This window comes from Mercurialis annua, linkage group LG4 (assembly GCF_937616625.2).
Source record: "Mercurialis annua linkage group LG4, ddMerAnnu1.2, whole genome shotgun sequence".
NCBI lineage: Eukaryota > Viridiplantae > Streptophyta > Magnoliopsida > Malpighiales > Euphorbiaceae > Mercurialis > Mercurialis annua.
The window spans coordinates 39,557,027-39,573,966 of record NC_065573.1 but is presented as its reverse complement, the minus strand read 5'-3'; the positions used below and the strand labels follow the sequence as shown (position 1 = coordinate 39,573,966).

The 16,940-nt window shown below is 34.2% G+C and overlaps 3 protein-coding genes across 3 annotated transcripts; 1 reads left to right on the top strand and 2 right to left on the bottom strand.

Moving 5' to 3' along the window:
* Positions 1-1,213: 1,213 nt before the first annotated feature.
* LOC126676862 (cation/H(+) antiporter 4-like) lies at positions 1,214-4,792 on the bottom strand. Its single transcript, XM_050371178.2, has 3 exons — positions 4,471-4,792; positions 2,737-3,759; positions 1,214-2,423 (listed from the first exon to the last, which is right to left on the bottom strand). Exons 1-3 carry the CDS (start codon positions 4,693-4,695, stop codon positions 1,287-1,289), a joined length of 2,385 nt encoding a protein of 794 aa, XP_050227135.1. The 5' UTR covers positions 4,696-4,792; the 3' UTR covers positions 1,214-1,286.
* Positions 4,793-6,351: 1,559 nt separating this feature from the next.
* Positions 6,352-13,127, bottom strand: LOC126677698 (general transcription and DNA repair factor IIH helicase subunit XPB1). Its single transcript, XM_050372454.1, has 20 exons — positions 13,035-13,127; positions 12,903-12,943; positions 12,735-12,810; positions 12,456-12,621; positions 12,151-12,373; positions 12,010-12,066; positions 11,603-11,743; positions 10,847-10,927; positions 10,594-10,681; positions 9,998-10,335; positions 9,793-9,868; positions 9,514-9,707; positions 9,258-9,421; positions 9,095-9,167; positions 8,574-8,687; positions 8,090-8,170; positions 7,922-7,981; positions 7,561-7,644; positions 6,995-7,137; positions 6,352-6,892 (listed from the first exon to the last, which is right to left on the bottom strand). Exons 1-20 carry the CDS (start codon positions 13,042-13,044, stop codon positions 6,793-6,795), a joined length of 2,310 nt encoding a protein of 769 aa, XP_050228411.1. The 5' UTR covers positions 13,045-13,127; the 3' UTR covers positions 6,352-6,792.
* Positions 13,128-13,193: 66 nt separating this feature from the next.
* Positions 13,194-15,067, top strand: LOC126677697 (mitochondrial import inner membrane translocase subunit TIM14-3-like). Its single transcript, XM_050372453.2, has 3 exons — positions 13,194-13,302; positions 13,603-13,781; positions 14,732-15,067. Exons 1-3 carry the CDS (start codon positions 13,300-13,302, stop codon positions 14,886-14,888), a joined length of 339 nt encoding a protein of 112 aa, XP_050228410.1. The 5' UTR covers positions 13,194-13,299; the 3' UTR covers positions 14,889-15,067.
* Positions 15,068-16,940: the final 1,873 nt, after the last annotated feature.

The following is a 16,940-nucleotide window of genomic DNA, read 5'->3' as shown; positions in this document are numbered from 1 at the left end:
CTTTAACTATTAACCGTTTATTTTTGCAGAGTTTATGATCAGATCGGTTTGACAACCACTAGAACTGGTAGTATGATTTACTATCTTGGAATAGGTACTAAATTCATCACATTAACACTGATTTGCTTTGTCAATAAATTCTTAAAATTTGATTTCAGAATCATTTATATCCTTAATATTTGATAGTATGGTTTACTATTTTATTAAGAGAAAAGGATAATTTATATCCTTAAAATTTAATTTCAAAATCAAATAAATTCTCAACGTCCGGAAATGTTCAAGTATACCTCCAAAATTTTAAAAAGTAAACAATCGGGCATCCTGTTTTTGACAACTATGCACCCAATGTCTCATTTACATGTTAAAATTGGGTCTGATTATTCATTTTTTAAAACGTTTGGAGCATAACTGAACCTTTCGAACGTTGAGAGTTTAATTAATTCTGGATCCAAATCAAGAAAACAATACAATATAAATTAATAAAAAAGTAAAAAAAAATATTTTGAAATTAAGGTATTTTTGGTAAATAAAAAAAATATTACATGTAAATCTTTTTAAAAACAATATAAAGTCATAAATAAAATACTAAATAGTGTATTGTATGAAATTTCCTCTTATAAATACATACACTACAATTTATTTCTACATTTTTCGCAAGAGTGAAGTCCAGGGGGTAATTGATCTTAAAGATCACTGAACTTTTAAATTTTTTCATTTCAGTCATCAAACTATTTTTTTTTTGCATTTTGATCACTGAACTTTTATTTATTTTTCATTTTGGTATTTTCCGGCCAAAAATGCCTAGGTGGCAGCCGGAATTAATTTTTTTTAACCTGAAAACTTGCCATATATGCATTATTTGATCTAAAAAATCATTTTTAAAATGAAATTATATATGTGATAAATTTTCAAAGTAAAACTTGTAAAATCCGATTGTCACATGTAAACTTTCGGCTGCCACCTAAGTATTTTTGGTCAGTGAAAAAAAAATGAAAGTTCAGTGATCAAAATGAAAAAAAAAATAGTTTAGTGACTAAAATGAAAAAACTCGAAAATTCAATGATGGTAAGAATCAATTACCCGAAGTCCAGAAAGTAACACTAATATCATTAAGTTGCTTTTATCATAATGTTTGCAGCATTTCTAAAGTGTAAAATCAAGATTTTAATTAACTATATACAAATGATAAATGTCAATTTCAGAATATGCATAATTCAGTTAAGAATATGCTTAATATGTTAACATCGATCTTAATTTTCTGAAATCCAATCATAACAAATCATATATCAATTCAGAATACTACTATGATCTGCTTTCAGGATTTGTTGTTGCATCACTAATATTGAAACTGTACTCAAAATATCTGAAGAAGCAAGCAAATCCCCCATTTCTCCAAGCTCGGGATATTCCGCCCATTGCAATAATCCCGATACTACTTCCGGCTTGCTTTCGTGGCGTCTCCCGGCCATTATCAGATCGAAATTCCCTTGAATGGATTTAATTATCGCTGCTGTATCAGACCCGTCCCTCACGGTCTCTTCAATATAAGTAATATTCATGTTCATTGCAATTTCTTCTCTCAAGCATTTTAAAGATTCGAGATCGAGCATATTTTCCCAACTATCGTGCACGATTTCTTCCGTAGTAACAAAATGCATAATTGTCAGCCGAAGTTCCGAGCTCCTCGACATTCTTAACGCGTACGCCAGTGCTTCTCTGTCGTCTCTACCTCCGACAAATAATATAGCCACGTGATATATCGTCGACAAGTCAAAAACAGACGACAATCCGCGGTTTTTCCGCCGATCTATCAGAATTCCGACAGAACAGGGCGCCCTGTCAAAAACACTGATGTTCAAATTCCTGAAATCAATACTATTCGACACAATTTTCCCAGTGCTACTCCATTTCTTATGGAACGGAAGTATAATCAACGAACACGACTTGTCGAATGCGAGCCAGCATATATCCTCGTGCATCTGTTTGAGCGGAGAGATTGCGGTGTACACGTTAACCTGGGCGGATTTCTTGAACTCGGACTTGAAATACCGAAAAACGTCGATGATGGACTGCGACCGAGATAGAGTTGATACTTGGGAAGTGGAGATTTTTTGACCTAATTGGTGATTGATCAAAAGTGGATTGGCACTACTAACAAGCTCTTCCAAGCATAGTCCATAAACAGAAATGGGGCTTTGTTTTGTAGGTTTAGAAAGCTCAAAAAGCCTGATTGCAGCCATGGCATCTTCTTGTTTATGTGCACAAACTAGAATTTCAAGGTCAGCATCATATGGAGTGTACTCAATGCATTTTTTGTTATAGCCAATGTAATGCTTGGTTGGATCATAGAGTAAATTTATTAGAGGTGGTGCATAGGATGTTAACAAGAAAACTAACAGAAGTCCGCTTACACTGTCATCCGACTGCCATGAGAAATAAATAAAAAATTAGTATATATATATCTATTTAAATAACATATATGTTGCACGTTTTAAAAGACGAATCTGAAACTCCGAAACTCTATATTTCCCGTTTCGGCATTCTCTGTGCTACATAGATTCAAACCTATGTTGCACGAAACTTCTTCCGTCTTATGTTTCAGCATTTTGTTTCCGTTTTCAAAAATGCTTCTAAACTTGTACATCTATACCCTACTTTCTCAAAAAAATATCATTACCGTTTCCGTTTCCATACTACATAGATTCAAACAATTAGCTAAGGCAGAGATGGAGGTACCTCCATGTTAGTGAAGCTCAAAATATATCCGAGCTCATTAATGCCTTTGACGTTCAAAATGAGCGTAAGAGCAAGAGCTTCTTTGTAAGAGATTTTAATAAGAGCTACCACAAAGATAAAAGTTGCAACCACCTTAAACATATAGCTAATTATAGCCATCTGAAAGTTGAGAGCATCGCCTATGTATGCCAAAAATGTCCATAATGTAACTTTTGTGGCACAAAATGCAATCATAAGAGGAATAAGTAGCCCATACACCATAGTATCAAGCTTTTTGGTTAGAGTTGTAGCTAATGGTGAGCCTGCTGGTATTATCAAACCTAGCACAAATGGCCCCCATAAATAATGCAGCCCCATTGCATCTCCAATTGATGATAAAACCAACACAATCGCTACGAAAACATGCACGTAAAGATCCTTCATCGGTCTACCTTCGGGAGTCAATCGGATGAACCAAAATGACAATGCTCTCATGATGATAATAGTGAATCCAATAAAAACTATCAGCAAAAGAAACGAGACAGCCACGACTCTCTTGGATGTAAGTACCTCCCTAGAGAGAATGTTCGTAACGTTTCCAACGAAAAACTGCACCACATCTCCGATAACCGTAATGGCCAGCGCTAAATGTCCGAGCCGAGAATTTGTGATCTTGAGTTGCATCAGAACAACACTGATATCAACGAATTGGCTTCGTACGAATTCTGATACGTAGAGTTTCACGTTGTTGGTCTGCGCGCCGGCTTCTGCGAGAGTGATTTGGACTTTCGGGTTTAACTTGATGTGGAAAGACGTTGTGATTGCATAAGGAAATGCATATATTAAACATCCTAAAATAAGGCCTCTTCTTCCTATTCTGCTTATGCAATTTGTGTCCAATCTGACTGCTGTTAGAAATGTGAATAGAATGTATCCAACTTTTATTAATGAAGCAAAAACTTGATTGGGGACTGGTGGGAACAAAAATAGTGCCTTCTCAGGATATAAAGCTTGTAGGCCTGATCTTCCCAATATAAGCCCTGCCTGTTAAATTTAGCCAAAACGTAATTAACGATTTCCCGAAGAATAGCACGAAAACAAAAATGCTCAAGCGGGAACAGATGAAAGGATACTCCTTACATTAATGAGTTATAGCTAATAAACATGGAAACATGTCAAGAAACATAGGACTCGATAAGTTTTAGTTCAGCATAGTGCACGATCAAACATATATATGCAAAAATTTGTGTACCGCAAGCCTATGTTCGTGATCTTTATAGCACGAAAACGAAAAATGCTCAAACAAAAAACAGATGAAATGATACCTTTTGTACAATAATGAATGGAATTTCAGAGTCTCATAAGTGTTTCTCGAAACAGAAACTTGCCAAGAAACATAGGACTCGATAAGTTTCTGTCAACATAGTTGCACGATCGACAATGTAAATACAAAAAATTGGTGCACCACAAGCCTAAGTTCATGATCTTTATAGCATGAAAAAACATAAAACCGTCATGTAACATTGAACTCGATAATTTCTGTTCAACATAGTTCGAGATCAAAACATGTAAAAATGCAGAAACAAAAATTATGTTGCACGAAAACTTATCAAGCCCCTAATGCTTCTAAAACATTGGAAACTCTATATATAACATTTTCGCCATTCACATTTCCGTTTCCGTTCTACATATATCCAAGAGTGAATTACATAAAACATTAGATTAAAATCAGGAAAGCATGGCAGAGTTAATTACCATAAAATCCGACGAAAATCGAGGAATATGCAAACGCTTGAACACAGCATGATAAACTATATTAGAAATGAGAAGCATTGCTAGTATTTGAATTTGGAAACGAACAAAAGAATGTTCAAGAAATGAATCACCACGTTTTACATTCCAAATTCCTTCTGAATATACAGGAATATTATCAAAACACTCTCCGCTTACATTTAGCAATGGATTGTTAAGATTTTCCATAGCTTTTTTGTCAAGAAAAATGAAGAAGATGATTCAAGAAATTACTGAGTATGAGATTGATATATAAAGCATTGTTTGTTTGTTTGTTTGTTTTCTGTTTAGGTGTAGCAGCTCAAGTTTGCAACTAAATTACCCAACACTAAATTTAGATGTCTAATTTGAAAGGGAGAAAATTAAATTAAAACCCTTCACATTTGTCATAGTTCACATTTTGGTCCTTCTTATCAAATGATTTGGTGTCTCACTTTTGATTCTGTAAACACTTTAGTTTGTTCATCTATTTTTGGTATTTGTCAACCGAGTCAACGAATTTTGGGGTAAATTAATTTTAAATTTGAGGACTAAATCGTAGACAAAAATAAAAATGGAGGACCGCATCATTTTGAAAAGATTAATTCATTTTTTGATTTATTCTTTTAACTCGGTTGACTAACACCAAAAATGGACTGAAGGATTAAATTGTTAACGGAAACAAAAATAAGGGACCAAATTGTTTTGATTTTCAAGTAAAAGAGATGAAATTGTGAATTATGACATAGATGTCTAATTAGAAAAGGAGAATGTAAAATATAAAAAAATTTACACCAGAATATAAAATATAAAAAATGAGCTCGTCTGCGAGCCTATTTGCAAGCCCGTTCGTTTAACAACTAAAATATAAAAAATTCATTAGCACAACACTGTGTCAGTTTTTTTTATATCAAAACTATATTGTTTTGTTAAACCTAAATAATTTGAAAATTATATAAAATATTTATATAATTAATTTAAACATGAGTCAGTTTGCGAACACCTAATAGAATCTCTAAATGAACTTGTTCACGAACGCTTGTTCAAACTTGTTCACGAATTTATTCACAAACTCTTGAAACTCGTTCGCGAACTTGTTCGCGAACAACTAATCGAGCTGTTCGTGAACGTAAACGAGGTAAACGCCACTATTTTCATGTCCAGCTAGTTTAAATTAACAAATATAAAATCAAAATCGAGCTCTATTCATTTGAAATACAAATCGAGCTCTTATCTATTCGAATACCGAACTGCTTTCGAGCAGTTCGGTTCATTTACACCCTTACATATAGCTGAATCAATCAACACAATCAAATTGTAACTTTAGTTTGTTCTACTTTTCAGTTGATATGAAATGATTATAATTAATTTTTTTTTATTCAGTTCAATTCAAACAATCAATTTTTTTTAAATTAATCAAACTATCAAATTAACCAAATCACATGACGTTATTTTATAAGTTTTCAGAAGTTTAAAGGATTCTTGTAATATTTTATAGAACTTCGATATCAATTTATCCCTTGAACAATTAACACAAAAGTTAATGTTTTAGATTGTTTTCTTAATAATATTATAAATAAATTTTGACTATTTAACTAACCAAACCAAAAATATTTCAATTCCGTTTGTATATATTTTAGATAGAGTTCAATTTAAAAATAAAACAAATTCAATTTAAAGTAATTCGATTCGGGGATAGAAGGATCAATGCCCACCCCTAATTGCATCTTCCCCTAGTTGATAAGTCTTGACTATAATTGTTGCAACATGATTATTACATCTCAAAATTTACACAAACTTCTCAAGACATATTTGGTTAGAAAAACTTGTAGACTCGGAAACTATAATATCTATAACATATTACTATTAAAAAAAACCGTTTCACCTCTTTTTCAACAGTTATCGTGCTACATAAAGAGACCTTTGAACATGGATGTATTTTTCCAATATGACATTAACATAACCATCATCGATGTTATATGTTTCGCAATCAGACACTATATGACGCTTTACATTTACAAACAAAAATACAGCTCTGAACAAGTCGTTTTGAAGAGAAGAGATGAAAATTAGCTCTCTCCGCATACCTTACGTGGAGCAAAAAGGAAACTGAAATGAGAGATATTTGATGAGGAAATCCTAGTCGTTCGGGTTAGGCCTGTTCATAACCACCATCGATATCATCGAAGGAAGAGGGTCCTCATTCTCATTCATTGGACACGAACTTTTCTGATAATACCACAGGAAATACATCCCCTCTGGGTAGATTGTTACTGGACGACAGTAACAATATAATTGCTAGTTGTCTTAGCCGAAGCGTTTTTTGAACAAATGATGACGCTTGGTTGGATCCTTGGGTTTCATACTCTTAAGCTGACCCTGGCCAGCAAGTCTGTTTCGTCCAGTACTGTAAATGAAGAGGTCGGTGATGAATTGCAAACGAAAAAATTAAGGTTTTTTTTCTCTTTTAAGATTTAGTCTCCATAATGTACAGTGATACCATACTGACCTGTATTCCATATAAACCATCCCCTTTGCACCAGACATTGCACTCATTGATCCCATCATGCGACGAGCTTTATGAAGGGCTATGTCATCGGCATCTTCATCTAACTGCTCCAAGCCAACTGCGTCATCACCAGCATTCAGCACCTGATATATTCAACATGTCAAAATCTTGCACATTTTTACTATGACCTAGAAGCACTGTTTAAAAAACCGGACCGCACAGGCCGGTTCGACCGGGAACCATTGACCAGCCCAGTCCAGTTCGGCGTAAAATCCGGAAAAAACTGTCTGAGCCGTAAAGCTGACCAATTTTTAAAAATTTGATTAAAGTTTATTTATTTTTCAAAAAAATCATGTGTACAAGATATAATTGTATTATTATTATTATAATAAGAGAGATATATAATATGTTTTTTTTTATAATTAGAGATATATAATATGTATTTAAACTTTTTTTAAAAATAAATGTTATATATATTATAAAGATATTTATTCTTACTTATACGGTTCAACCTTGAACCGGTGACCACATTTTAAAACACTGCCTAGAAGGTGATTCACCATTACCTTTGCAAGCAGCGCCAATTGCTCATCACGATGGTAGTAGCTTAAATCAGCACCAGTATCAGGAGGAGGTAAACTTGTTATCACCTGTCAAGAGAATTATAAAGGGCATATGTGACTTGCATGAGCTAACAATCTAACAAGCAAATATCTCGACAACTTCAATCCATCAAATGCAATGTCACTACTATAGCTATATCAACAACAATCTAAAACTCTTGTAGAGTATCAAAGATATAAACATGTTTTATGGCGTAAACGGCGTAAAGAGAAGAAATCTCATCCCATAACACAGAATATGCAAATGGTGATATTTGGTTCATTATCAAATTGCACTAGATTCAACAAATTAAAAAATATATACCTTAAAGCTGTAACCTTGATCAATCAGAAACTGCTGCCTTTTTGTCGAATAGTACATCTCCTACATCCCGCCAAAGAAATAGTTGGAATTATGAAAAGCTGCTAAAACACAATATTACTAGGGACATAAACGCCTTAAGAATCTTATTACATTGAGAAAGGTCTATACCTGAGTATCAGTAGAAACAAGGGAATAGAAAAACGCATTGTACTCTTCTTTTCCACCAGCCATCCTATCTTGATGCTTACCCTGTTCACTCAGAAGAAATGCACTTGATGTTAGCAAGTTTAGGAACACAATAGCTCAACATAACAGCTAAAATAAGATTTATTTAGATACGTGCCATTAGTTCTAACTGTCAGTTAATAAATCTACTACATTTCCCCCCTTTTTTTAAGAAAAAATCACTTGCCTGCTCAAAACATTGCTCAAAAAATCATGTGCAAACATGTTTGCTCATTATTCAGCCAGATCACATTCAAAACTATTTTTTCTTTGAGCGACACAAAAACCAGCAATCTCATAATCCATTTAAAATTATTGGATTTTTTAGTGAAACAATCATTATCATGCAAAATCAGAAACTTGTCTAAATTCATGATTCAACTGGAGCCCTGTCTTACAAACACAAAACAGAGGCTGGATAACTAACCTTTGCCCTAAGAATACGTCCTAATCGCTGGGCTTCTTGTCGTCTAGAACCAGCATGTGAAGAGATCTGGATGATCACATTTGCCTCGGGAATATCTATAGAATTATCACCCACCTGTTAATTATAAGAAGTGGCAAAACTATCATTGTCATGTGATTCGCAGGATGGCAATTTTGTCAAGGTGAAATTTACAGCAAGCGTAAAGCAACACATAAGAGGGAGAGTTGCTCCACAAACCCACACAAAATCTATAAACCAAAAAACAAAGAGGGAAAAGGAGAAGCATTTGGCAAACAGAAGGCTCCAAATCACTATTTAAATAGGTGATAAAATCCGCTGTAACATTGTGGAAGCCATAAACAAGAGCAGCTAAAAGCAGTATGCAATACCTATACATCTCCGTCTAATTACACATTATGTGTATTTGCATGGTTAATGCAAACAATTAAACAAAAATTTATGAAGATGAACTGCACCTTTGTTATATGAGTAGAATGATATAATAATTTTCATTAATATACCTTTGACAGAAAGACCGTGTTCACATCCTTGCTAGTTTTAAAAGCCTGAAGAATTTTAGTCCTCTCAGCATGGCTGCACATTGCATAAAGATATGGACTTGTGATGTGAAACATTAGAAGTAAAAGAAATATCTAAAAGAAACTCATGTACAAAAAGAGCCACCTGGTAGCACCATAAATCATAGGTTTGCGAAGTTTCATAGCATATTCCGTAAGTGCAAAAAGATTGTCAGCAAACACAATTATCTTATCACCACGTTGCTGTTCATGAAAACGTATCAGAAACTCACATGCCCTGAACTTATTGGGATTCATCACATACAGTGCCTGAAAAGCATAAAACACAATTAGAACACCAGGAGAATGAAGAGGAATAAGATTAGCGTAATAGGTGCTAGGGTTGTTAAGAACTAGAGAACCTGCTTCTTCTTGGAGTTCTCCTTTTTCAGATATTCAGCAAAAAACTCTTTAGTCATTGGACACCATACTTCAGCACACTGCACATTTGCTATAAATCCTCCTTTTACTAAATCCAACCAGTTTGCTTCATACAATTTGGGACCAATAAGGAAGTTCAAATCCGTAATCCTTTCATCCTCTCTTACAAGTGTTGCTGCAGTTGGAAGCCAATAAGATTAAATACTTTTGCAACGCAAGATAAAAGCTAAGAAATAGACGTACAACCAAACTAATAGTACCAGTGAGCCCAAGTTTACAGTGGGATTTGGTGATGCTGATAACTTTACGAAACATATGAGCAGGCACCACGTGGACCTGAAAAACAGGCGTACATGTTTTTAATGAATTATTTGATTTTTTACTTATACAAAATTTATATAAAAACAGACGGCCAAAAGAAATTGTAAACATGAAATTGTGATAAAATTATCCTGGCGTAATTACCTCGTCCATTAGAAGAAGTCCCCATTCTCTGTTCCTTATCTCTTCAATTATCTTTTCAGATTCTTCAGATCGTTTACCACCAAAAGCAACCATGTTATATGTTGTTACAACGACCCCAGCATTGCCATGGAATCTTTCTTTACTGTCAGATGTGAATCTACAAATTTGTTCCTCTCGTATGGTTGACCACAGCTGAAACTGAAAAGCCCATTGATCCACAGACACGGCATTTGTTGCCAAACACAGGCAACTTTTCTTGATTCTGCAAGCTGCAGAAACACCAACTAGGGACTTCCCAGCACCACAAGGAAGTACTATGATGCCAGACCTTGCTCTACCTGTTCAACCACAATGAGTAATGAGTGTTTCCAAAAGCTAGTGCAAACATAACTTATAGTAAGATGATGCGGTAGAATTTTCGAGTTAAGATGCTAAAAAATGCAATCTTAAAACATGTTAATTCATGATATCCTGAAGTATGACTCACCCCTCTTCAGGGTATGAATAAGAGTGTCATCAGATACATTTTAAAAAATTATGACTTCTGTTTAGAAAATCGCAATACCATAATATAGTATATATTTGTGGTATCGTACCATTTCCAAACATTTTACTTAAACTCTTTTCCTGGTATGGTCGTGGTTGAGCATGAGGCTTCAGTTCCATCTCCAGATCAGGGTTTATCTGCCGAGTCAAAAGAGCATCTTTTTTTTAAGTTGTTGCAAAAAAGATAAATTTTTAAAGTTATTGCAACTTATAAAGCTTCCAAAACACGAGTTATACAGCCACTATTTGTTATATCAGCAGCTCATTCAATAACCAGTACAGATATGGGAAAATATTGCATACAGTATCATTTCTGAAGTCATACTCCTCCAGCATTGGATAATTTAAAGCATTTGGCAAGCATCGCTGCTTTACATTTTCAACCTGTCAAGAACCCACAGGAAAACAGATATTTCAATAGAAGTTTCCACAGATCATAATTCCTATACATATCTGATTGAGACTCTTTACAGAAACAAACTCTGATATATAATTCCAAAAACACCGCAGCACAACTAACTTAAAAAAAAAACCTCTTCTGAAGTCATTTCCTTAACTGAGAACCAGAACAGTCCTTAGTTCATCTACTTATCTACTAAGTTTCTTTTGCATGCATGTATGTGTATATATTTAAACGGGACTAGGAGTTTTGCACGAGAAGACGAGCAAGGGGCTGCAACTTTATCTTCATTGCAATTGCTTGTCCTTCTATACCCGAGGAAAATTGGCATACAAATGCATAGATAACTTGAAGTGATCAAGAGCTGCTGATACACATTTATATCAGCATCTGTTGCTTTTAAAAAAATGATAATGAAGCATTTATGAATGTATATTTGGTCCTACACAATTTCTTTTATCATCATCATCTTTCACGCACAATGAAGTTATCCATTAAATTATGTGCGCGAGGTACATATTTATATTCAAACACCCAATATTTTTCAGACCACCTGTTAAACATACAACATGCGTAATTGGCCGAATAAGGCCCACTAGAGAGCCAATTGACAATTTGTAAAGATTTTATTCCATCCACAAAGAACTATGCTAAATTACCTGAGAAGGATCAATCTCAAATGAGTGAGTTTCTTTCTCTTCTGCTGCAGCTGCCAATTCTGCTTCATTAAGCAACTCATCATGACTATTTCCAATTTCTCCTGCAGTTTTGCTAATGGTGAAAGCATCATTTTCATATGCCTGCATATAAGAAGAATTATAAGAACTTCCAAGACAATAATTAAATAGCACCATAGATCAAAGAAAGGGTAAAGGGAGAGAGAGACTACGCTCTCTCCTAATGTAAAAAACAATAATAGTCAATGATGCATGATATAAGTTGTGACAAAACTATTCATGGATTTGGTTTTAAATTATAGAGCATATAAATGAGCTGTCTAATAAGAACTTTAATTACACTACTTCAGATCATTCTTAACAATTTCAATCACATTAAGAAAACTAACCTCAGTTGTAAGTCTGGCTCGAGATATAACCTCGTCTTGCAACAGCCTCTTCAATACCTACAAGTAGGAAGAGAACATTACAACTCTACCCAATATTTAAACCCCAAATCCAAGTGAAAAGACCAACGAAAGACAACTTGCCTCTGGAAACGGTGATTCAACAAGGTAGCGATTCTTTTTAAGCACAAGCTTCACTTTGCCATAATTTGCAGTAGAACCATGTATAAATTCAATCATCTCTTTAGGCAACTTTGTTTTAGACAACTTATTCAAAACGGATATAATGGTTTCAGTTTCAAGACCCACTGAAACCGCAGCATATAACGAATGAGGGGTCAAATTATATTCATGCATCGACTCCGGCCTGCTCAAAGAAATCCACATTCATGATCAAAACCAAATACCCAAAGTACTACAACAACTAAACATTTTCAGACAACAACTACCTGCAAACTGGCTCAGCAATAGCTATGAGGAAATCATACGCTTGTTTGTATAGAGACGAGAAAGTTTCAAGAAAAATCCTACCATCAGCACACGCCCACAAAGGCCGATTCGCATGGTCAACTTTCAATTCCAATTTACTAAAATCTCTCTTTTTCCCCTCCCTATCTATAAATCATCAGATACCACACATACATACAAATCAATTACTCGAACTACACCGCAAAATCAATTAGCAACTCATAATCAATCAACATCAATAATTAAAACTTAAAAATTACCATCCAGACGATCATCCTCCATATCTTCACCGTAATAAACATCTTCATCTTCCACATTTGTGCTCCTATGATCGTCCTGTATATAATATACATACATTTCAATATCATTTCGTTATTTCTAGGGTTTATAAATGAACTAAATAAATTTAAAATGATTTAAAGGCTCACCTTAGAGGATTTGTGCTTCTTACTGTGTCTACCCTTTTCACCTGAAAATCATTATAACAAACAAAAATTAAGCTTCAAATTTTCCACTCGATATATAGAATTAAATTATATAAATAAATTGAGATCTTATACCATGACCCATGTTTCAATTTCTTCTGAATTTAATTCCAATTACAGTTTAAGCTTCAAATTATTTGTATCAAAGGATATAAATAGATAGAGATGACACACCGCCTATGATATATAAAGAACGCTGAAACGCTGTCGTTTTGGGCTGATATTTCGCTAAACGCGTATTTAGACGATGTCGTATTGGGACGAACAAGTTCTAATAAACCCAAAACCTTAAACTTCTAGCTTCCATTTTCTTTGCAATTTAATTCTTTCATAGTGGAAAATGGTGAGTTTTCTTATTGTCTCTTCAATTATTTTACTTGTTTTTTTTTTAATTATATAGATTAGCGTTTTTATGTGTTTTCGTTTTAATATTCACTGATGATTAGGGTTTTTGTTTTGGTTCAATCGATAATTAAATGGAAAAATATGCTTCTGTTTACTATAATTGCAGCTTTTTCTTCATTTGTAATCTGTTAATCCTTAATTAATCAAGAATTGAACGGTAGAACTGGTGTTTTTGCTCGGCGAAAATTCGGTTTTCTTTTTACTTAATGAGTTTTAAATTAAAAAAATTGTGATGCAGACTACACCGTTGATAGCAGGCATGGCAGTAGCTGCTGCTGCTTATGCGGGGAGATACGGTATCCAGGCTTGGCAGGCGTTTAAGACGAGGTCTCCGACTGCTAGCTTGCGAAGATTTTACGAGGGTGGTTTTCAACCTGTAATGACTAGGCGAGAAGCCGCTTTAATACTTGGAATTAGGTATGTAATTTGATGAAATGATATTGGAAAATTGTGTCATCTTGCAATAGCTTGCTTATTGATATTTAGAATAGAACTTTGATGATGTATGCACGTTTGATGTTAGCGCCATTTCCGTTTGTATATTGTATATCTTGCGTGTTATTGTATCAAAAAAGAATATCTTGCGTGTTATATGACTTTGTAGAAACAGTATTGGAAAATAATATATATAACCGCAACAGGTTGTAATGTTGGTGATATTACTATGTTAGCTCTGTTGGAATTCTTGCTTATGAGCTTTAGAAATGGCTGATATTTAATTAGCCATTTGATTCCACTTCATGTTCTGCTGAGGTCTTTCTTAAGACAATATGTATTGTTGTTGACTTTTATTCTCGTGTAAATTGTATACAATCGAAGGCATGTTTTCTAAACTTTTCTTTATTTGGTTTCGTATAGTAGTAGTTTTAGTGGAACTTTTAGGCAACAAGAATATAGTTTTCCTTGCTCATCTTAGGCAGCATTCATGATTGTTCCTTTGTCCCTTGTAAATTCTGAGCTCCATACCTTTTGCAGCTAAAAGACCATATTAGCGTTCTGATTTCATCACTATATCGGCATCTAAGCTTTGTTAGCTGATGAAGTTGTTGCCATTTGTGCCATCTATATGATAGCATATGACTAGAGCTCACTGGTCTATAGGCTTTTTGCGCAAATTTGCATACACAGAACTAGTGCTTTTGTTGACACGGCACAAGTACTATGCTGCCGACTTTTATTCTCTCATCAAATTTTGATCCAATAATGCAAATATATGTTAAGTTTTCAGATGTTATGCATATTTCTGGCATTATTTTTCTAAATGTCTTCCCTTTTTCAGTCGTTGGTATTGTTCTGTAACATGCTCATATCTTAACAACTTCTAATAAAAATCTGACCATACATGTATTATACTTTTCGTTCAACAGAGAAAGTACTCCTTCCGATAAGGTCAAGGAAGCTCACCGGAGAGTAATGGTGGCAAATCATCCAGATGCAGGTGGTAGCCATTACCTTGCTTCTAAAATAAACGAAGCAAAAGATATGTTACTCGGAAAAGCCAAGAGTGGTGGTTCTGCATTTTAAAGCCGAGAATTGCATTCCATCAGCAAAAGATTGAAACTACACTTACACTAGAGAAGCTCAAATCAAATTCTTAAAAAGATTGTGATTACGGAATGTAATGTTGCGCCGTTAAACTTTTAACCTATAGATGTAACACCGATTGGATTTTATAATGTATTTTCTCATGAGTGTTTATCTCATGCAATGGTTGTGCCATGTTATATTTACGATGAGCATTTGGATAGAGAATTTTTCAATTATTACTTATTATTTTAAGCATTAAAATTTTCACGTGGCTAACGAACAATTGCTTTGTGCACCTAAAAAATGTTTTCATAAAATCAACATGAGATTTTAAGGAAAAAAAAAGAATTAGCTGGTTGATATTCCTGAATTTGAAAAGGAGATTCCTAATCTGTGGTTCTGGACCTAAAAAATGTTTTCATAAAATCAACATTTGAATTAGCTGGTTGATATTCCTGAATTTGAAAAGGAGATTCCTAATCTGTGGTTCTGGAATGCAGCGTCGACATTTTAAGCACATCGATTCAAATTTGACTGATTCGCAGAGGGTTGCAATTACATGCCTGTAATCCTTTTCTTCGCCAGTAATAGTATCTGACCTGGCTTTTTATTTATTTTGGTCCTGTATTTAAAATATTTTAAACAGAAAAATTATACCTGGTGCACCACTTTTTTTACCACATCATATAAAAACATTAGCTTAGCAATTTATGAACAGCAATAGTTCTATGAGTCTTGACCACTGGCCACCCAAATAATTGCACGAGTACTATTGAAATAAAATGTTAGTATAAGCTATCTTGAACCCTGTCTGCAATATTATCATCAATTTCACAGGCTCTATTATGTTACATTTGAGCTGTAATTTGCTTCCAAGAGCAGTATTGTACCTGGTGCAAGCTCTGCGGCTCAACATACTGAATTACTGAGCATATAACATCTTCTCCTATTGTCAATGGCGAACCACTCCGTGGCAACGAAAGCGTTTCCTTTGCACATTCGTAATCGGAACTGTGAAGATTGGAAGATATAATATGACGGATTCAACCTGAAACTAGCATCAGGTGTGGAACTTTTGAATTGCACTTGCTTCCATCAATTTTAGGTCCTAGAATTTGATTGTTTTTAGAATATAAAAATGAAACTAATCACTCTCTTAGTTCTCAATTTATATTCTCTCATACTATTATTAACACTTGTGTAATAGTATGATCAACCATACATTAAACATGTTATTCTATTTATTATATCCTTTAAAATAATACATAAATCTGCAAAAAAAAATGACATAAAAGAGTATTTGGCTGGTTTACCCGACTCAGACCAATTCAATATATTTCACAATTATCAAATTCGATTTAATAGTCATTCTCCAGAAACTTTAATTGGACAGATTGAATAGAACCACGCATTATTAAAATAAATTCGTGAAGACAATTATTATTAGGAACCAATTAGGGAAAAAGAAAAAGAAAGGGAGTGAAATGAAAAATTGAGAAAGAAATAGAAAAAGGAGGGAAAGTAATTGAAGGAGTGGGGTCCATTCTTTAAATCCTAAAATCAGGAAGCGGGATTTCGAGTACATGCGCTCCAGCTGCAGCGAATACCGGATTTCAAACCTCAATTCAATTTTATTTATTTCCATTTTCCTTTTTTTTTTTAAATTCTCTTTTTCAAAATTGAAATAATAATTTCTGCAGCAGAGTTGCTAGGATAAGATCCGACAGCTGGTGTCTGACACGTGTACGTCACCCAAGTACCCAATCGGTTATGGCTGGTTTACTGTCTTGGCTTGGACTGGCTTGGCTTGGTTTTCTATTGCTTTGTGGTTTGACAATAATGCCCCCGAAAGTAAAGACAGTTCCATTGGATATTGGTTTGGATGGTGGGGTCAATCGGGACCGTTTATCAAATTTTGGTGTCGGATGATTGGTATACAACTGATTTGGTTGCTAAATATCTTTCACCATGTTTTGATTGGCTTTGGCATATTCCTACTGTTCTTTTTAAGGATGAAATTCAGTTTTTCTATTACAATTACACAAATTA